Genomic DNA, 5,950 nt, shown 5'->3' with positions numbered 1-5,950 from the left:
ATTGGCCGGGTAAAGGCGCACCCTTGCAATTGCTTATTCGTGCCACTGCCAACGAAAGGCCTCCCGCCAGAGGAAGTTCTAGAGACGTCCCCGAGAGCGTATTTGGCCTACGCTTCCATGATGGCCAGAGGTCTTGGAAGAGGTGTGGACAGTGCAGGATTATCCTCGCAGCAAAAGTAGCTACGTATGCTATGGACCCCGCACTTTCAAGGGCCCCGCGCTAAATGCTTTCAAACTATCAATTCCGGTTTCAGTGATTCTGCACTTAGTCTATTACTGTAGTACTATACTGTCTCATCATCATGGGACCTCTTTTGCCAGTACCAAAATATACTAATAGGGGGTTTCCCCTTTTTTCTGGCAACAAAACTGACACCTTTTGCAAGGAATCATGTCTACATTAACCGCAATACTTGCAGTCAAATGCAAAGAAAAAACAATACTCTGGTAATTTATGCATTGTCTTTGAAATTGATTGGCCCACACCAGAGACAGCTTTCTTTGGAGCCTCGTCTCATATGGTGTTCGACCAGATGACGCCGTAAGGCGTTTTGGCGTCATCTGGTCGAACACCAGAAAAAAGGGGAAAAACCCTATTAGTATACTATACTGTCTTCAACTTTTATGAACGACTGGGTGTTTAAGGTTAGCGATTTGTCGTATTATCTGGTTGTATAGCAAATGAAAAAATACAATTTAATATGCAAGTTCAAATGTGTGTTTTAATATTATTTTTGAAATTTAGGGCCGCTTTATAACATATGCTACAGGCCCCGCACTACCTTAATCCGGCACTGAGTGTGGAGTACCCACACTTTATGCCACCACATGCGACCTGCTGGTTGACTTCTGTTTGGATAGACGGAGGTGGAGTGGATTTTGAAAAACGTGTCCATTGTGATAAGGGATAGCGAATAAAACCGGCTACGCGTAGGTTTCATGCCCAGTGTATGAAGCATTATATTAACATGCCAGCATCTATTATTCGGAGTACATTACTCGATTTAAAACTTGAGTTGGCTAGTTGTGTTGCCTGTCAGTCAGTCACATTTGCGCAAATTCATTTTGATGGTGACCTAAGAATAGGATGACCACGATGCATTTCTACAGAAAATGCTGATGGTTTTTACGTAATGCACAAATGATAAGTGGTTTTCTCGTGCACTTTTTGTGCATTCGAAACGTATCTCTATTGCACTCTCGCACAAGTGAGCGGTTAAAAGAAAATCGTACAACGGTAATGAGGCTGGGAGCAATGAAGTGGTTGAGGCACTGTATTGTATGCCCAGCTACCTCAATTCAATTATTGGCAGCCGTTACATCAGTGGCGTGTGCTATATGAACCCATCCTGGACATGTCCCCTTCACTGAGCTGCCCTGACCAGCATTATGAAGTATGGTCAAACAACTCCCATGGCCGATGCAGGATAGGAAGACGTTCATCAGTGAATTGACAAGAGAACTGGAAATTGCTCCGTATGCTGGTATTGTGTGCAAACAGTTGATGTTATCTATACTGTGGAAAAAAAGGTGTCTTGGGAACTACTGCTCCCAAAACCTAAACCCCAATTCCCAGCCCTTGGTAAACCATACCATGAATTTGGGCTCGTTAAGACCCTCATACCACCCTTTATACCATCTCTCAGTTAAGGTTTTAATGCAGTAATTACAAAACACAAATTCCCCAAAATGTAATTTGTTGTTGGACAAACATTCGTGCCCATGTATTGTTCACAATTGTTTATGTTTAACATTCATTGCATTCGTTTCACTTAACGTCGGCATCAGAGCCGAAATCATGTTGCTTAAGGCACATCCCAGCATAGCCTCTCATCTAAGTGCAGGTTATTATCTCACACATACATGGATGGATGAATATCAATGTATATGTCTGCATTAGTTATCCAGGTAATAGCATCGGTTAATGGGCAGTTTTCCTCAATGCTTTAGAGTTCAAAACAGCTTACGACTATGTGGTCGGTGCTCTGGGGATATTCTTTCCACAACTGCACACTGAGCTGTCTTTGTATTTCCGTTTGTAAAAGTCGCGAGCGGATCTGTCGTGAGATGTGCAGATTTGATTTAACGTGAACCATTGTTTTAGAGGTACAGTATATTAAATCCCAGAGGTACATTACAAAATCCGCAATCGGGCGCTTGTTTGGGATATTGGTGTTCATCCAAATCTGTTGCTGTATATATTTGGATTGACTTGTGTGATCAAACACTTAAGATACGTGAAAAACCTCCCTGTCGTAAGTGAAACGTGGGGTGCGATTCGCGGGGTTTGTGCTGGGCCATTTGAGGTTGGATGGGCTTCCCATCTTGGAAGGACTAATGGAAAAACACATGGATGAATGATCCACCTGGCTAAAATGGGGGCCACCACCATTAATTTCATTCTTGATTTTAAAGAGGTGATTCTTATTTCTAGGTACACGCTGGACAATGGGATTCTGACACCAGAGCAGAGAGCCTTCTATGAAGACAATGGTTTTATTGTCATCAAGGGTCTGGTGGCAGATGAAGATCTGGAGCGATACAGGTTGTTACAATTGAGTACAATAATACTTCTAAAACATACCACTAACTGGACATGTATAATGCCACAAATGTATTCTATTGTATAAAATAAACACGAAATAGAAGGCATCAATTAAAATCGATTCATACGCTCAACACATTCCTGTAGGAACGTTGGGTTGCTCGGTCAATGGCCAGGGTCAACGGCGGCGTGGTGTATTCCGCAAATATGCCCGACCGTGAGGGTGGGCACAAGCCGGCGTGAGTAGGTTAAACGTTGAGTTTTATAAGGGCACCACGGGGTGACCAGCCCCTCCCCACCCAGCCCCACCCCTCCCACCCCCCACCCTCCCCACCCAGCCCCTCCCCACCCAGCCCCTCCCCACCCTCGCCTCCCCACCCAGCCCCTCCACCCAGCCCCTCCCCACCCTCCCCTCTCCACTCAGCCCCACCCCTCCCATTGTTGGATGCACGACGGACGGACGGACACAATAATCCCCTGTGGGCTGGTGGAACCAGGTGGTTCCTACCAGTAAAAAACATCGTGTGTCCCTTATTTGGGGGGTGGCCAAAGTGGCTCTGAGGTCAGAGCCACTTAGCCGCCGTCACTAAAATTCAGGCAGCTGCCTGTGATGTAGACGAGTCGGCACGTGTAGCGATGGTCTAAACAAAACCCATTGAACTTCGTACTTCACTTCAGTTTGACAAAATTGCGTGAGTTTCGGTCACGTGATGAGTGTTCCCCTGCAGTGGGGTTGGTGGGAATGTGCTGCCCCCTAGTGTGGATCAGAGGATAACTTGAAGGGATCTCAGAAGTCGTTATGTGAATGTCTTGCTTCTGTTATCTAACACTGGTTGGTTACACTGCCATGCAAGAGTTATGAATGCATCATTTGCTGCGGCGACGTAACACCAATCGCGCAATTAAAATGAAATGCGGAGAAAACACTAAAACATTTTAAGACGAAAAACGTTGCCTTGATTATGTCTAGATTTGAAGCTGAGGGCAATTTGCCCGTTGATTGCATTTGCATTCATCATGTCCAAGTAGTACATTTTAATCGCACGTTAAACATTTAAATTAATGAAAAGCAGATGCTCCTCATGCGAGGCAAAATATTGCATTGTAACTCGAGAGAGAGAACAGCTCGTTGTGGTTTCATTCTGCCAACCCCTGGCACACAAAATCCCTGTGGTGCCATTGCCCCACTCCTTCCCATGTTGCCTCTGCAGATCCTGCAGTACGTGGAGTGCTTCGCGGGCCCGGACATCACGGCTATTCACAGCATGCTCATCAACAAGTCGCCCGACACTGGGTAGCTTGACCCCTCGTCTTTAATTCCCTCTCTAAACATTAAAAAATAATGTTTTGTTGGTGCTCGCCTACATCCACTAAATGAAGTTACAATTTGATAATTGTTTTTTTTACCCTTTTATCTGGCAACGAAACCGACACCTTTTTTTACAAGGAGTCATGTTTGCATTGATATACACCAATGGATTCTGTTTCCCTGTTCTCTGCTGACAAGGTAGCACCAATTCAGCATGTTTACTGCATGGTGGCCAACCATCCAAGCAACTATCCAGGATCGATAACTGCTTGGCTTCCGAAATATGACAATAACGGGATAAATTATTGGTAAATTGGCGTTGTAGAAATGTTTGGGCGATTTGATTAATGGGTGATTGCCAGATAATAATTACACACCTAATAATGAATGTAGGTTTCAGACGCTAAATTGGGTTGTTTGGCCAATTGCACTCATTAGTATTTGGCTTAATGTGGGACAATCAGAGAACCTTTAGAAAACCGAGCACAAATGTGGTGCAGCAGAAGCCGAGTATAAGCACACCCCTTGTAAGCAAGTGCTGGCGAGATATCCGTGGCATCCGATATCAGCGCCACGGCGGCGAGACGTTAACTACCTCGCCTGGTATGCAGGTCGTGGATTCGATCCCGACCCTGACGCTTGTATATTTGGAGTTTGACTGTTCACCGTTGTCGCATGGATTTTTCTGCAGGTCCTCCGGTTTTTTCCTCCACATTTAGAAACATGCGTTTAAGAGTTTTTGCCTGCTATACATTTCGACATAAGCCACTTCTTTGAGCTATCATTTGTGACCAGATCCCTTTTGAAACAATTGAGTACTCAAATTGTAAATGTTTCGGATCCACTCTTCAACACGCCGGTGCGCTAAAGTAGTGAAATGTTTATTTTGTCAACGTGACACATTTTTTTACTGATTGGCCGTGTCGGGTGGTGGAGGGTTGCGACACTTATAAATAACGCGATCTAACCCAAAAACCTTTATTATTAATACCGGTCGCGAAAGCCTACTACGTGTTAAATCTGGTATTGTATCGGAACCGTGCTTAAACAAGTTTACAGCTTACACCAGATACACGCCGCCTCGTGTCCTCCACCATGAGGTCGGTCTCTCCGTGTCTCTGCAGGCCTGAAGACCTCGCGCCATCCGCTGCACCAGGATCTGCACTTCTTCCCGTTCGAGCCTGCGGACCGCATCGAGTGCGCCTGGACCGCCATGCAGCCCATCGACCTAGAGAACGGCACCCTGGTGGTCCTCCCCGGCACGCACAAGGGAGACCTCAAGCCTCACGCGTACCCAGTGGGAGGTGGGAGAGGTTGCCGCGTCCGTCCGCTGTTGGGAGCAATTTTATTTCCGCAGAAAGCAAACAGTTGACACTATTTTATTATCCATTGATAACAATTCAATGTCATCAGCCACGATGTCAGCTGCTGTATGAAGGCATCCCCGACCCGTTGCCGTCTTTCACGGTCATCGGCTGCCTTACACGAGCTTGACTTCCATTGCTCTATCTCTGCGGTGAAAGAGGTCACAAATAGACGATCTCTCCAAGGTGAGGGATAAATCCGAGTTACACAAACCCGGCAATGTCCGTGCGTGCGTGTGCAGGGAGGTGTGAACAAGCTGTATCATGCGGTGCTTGACTTTGATCCAGCGACCCCACGCTTTCACCTGACGATGGAAAAGGGCGACACCGTGTTCTTTCACCCTTTGCTTATCCATGGCTCCGGAATGAATCGCACCGACGGTTTCCGCAAGGTGCGTCCCCGACTTTGCTGATGGGTGTGTGCGTACGCGATGATCGACTGCCAATAGATTGTCAGCTTTCCACAGCTGTAATACGAGCAATAAATGTTCGTTTCACAGCCCTGTGTTAATCCACGTAAATTAATGTTTGTGAGAATCGCAATAATTCCCAATGCGTAGGAGTAATGCCGAAGCAAATACTTAGGTGCCATGAGGAGTCAATTTTTTTAGCGAGTACACTTTTTTTAGCTTAATCCATACAACTATCACACAGCCCAGCAAAGCAGCCAAGGTCATTGTCCACATTTGTGAACATCTTGTAGTTTATACACATGCCGATATCTTCCTTCCT

At 45.8% G+C, this 5,950-nt stretch overlaps 1 protein-coding gene across 1 annotated transcript; it reads left to right on the top strand.

Moving 5' to 3' along the window:
* The first annotated feature begins 2,375 nt into the window (after positions 1 to 2,375).
* Positions 2,376 to 5,711, top strand: LOC144724164 (phytanoyl-CoA dioxygenase, peroxisomal-like). Its single transcript, XM_078603090.1, has 5 exons — positions 2,376 to 2,545; positions 3,274 to 3,277; positions 3,757 to 3,836; positions 4,953 to 5,151; positions 5,461 to 5,711. Exons 1-5 carry the CDS (start codon positions 2,376 to 2,378, stop codon positions 5,629 to 5,631), a joined length of 624 nt encoding a protein of 207 aa, XP_078459216.1. The 3' UTR covers positions 5,632 to 5,711.
* Positions 5,712 to 5,950: the final 239 nt, after the last annotated feature.

Source organism: Lampetra planeri, chromosome 2 (genome assembly GCF_965212315.1).
Source record: "Lampetra planeri chromosome 2, kcLamPlan1.2.h2, whole genome shotgun sequence".
NCBI classification, from domain to species: Eukaryota; Metazoa; Chordata; class Hyperoartia; order Petromyzontiformes; family Petromyzontidae; genus Lampetra; species Lampetra planeri.
The sequence above is the reverse complement of the archived record's forward strand: the minus strand, read 5'-3'. Positions and strand labels throughout refer to the sequence as shown.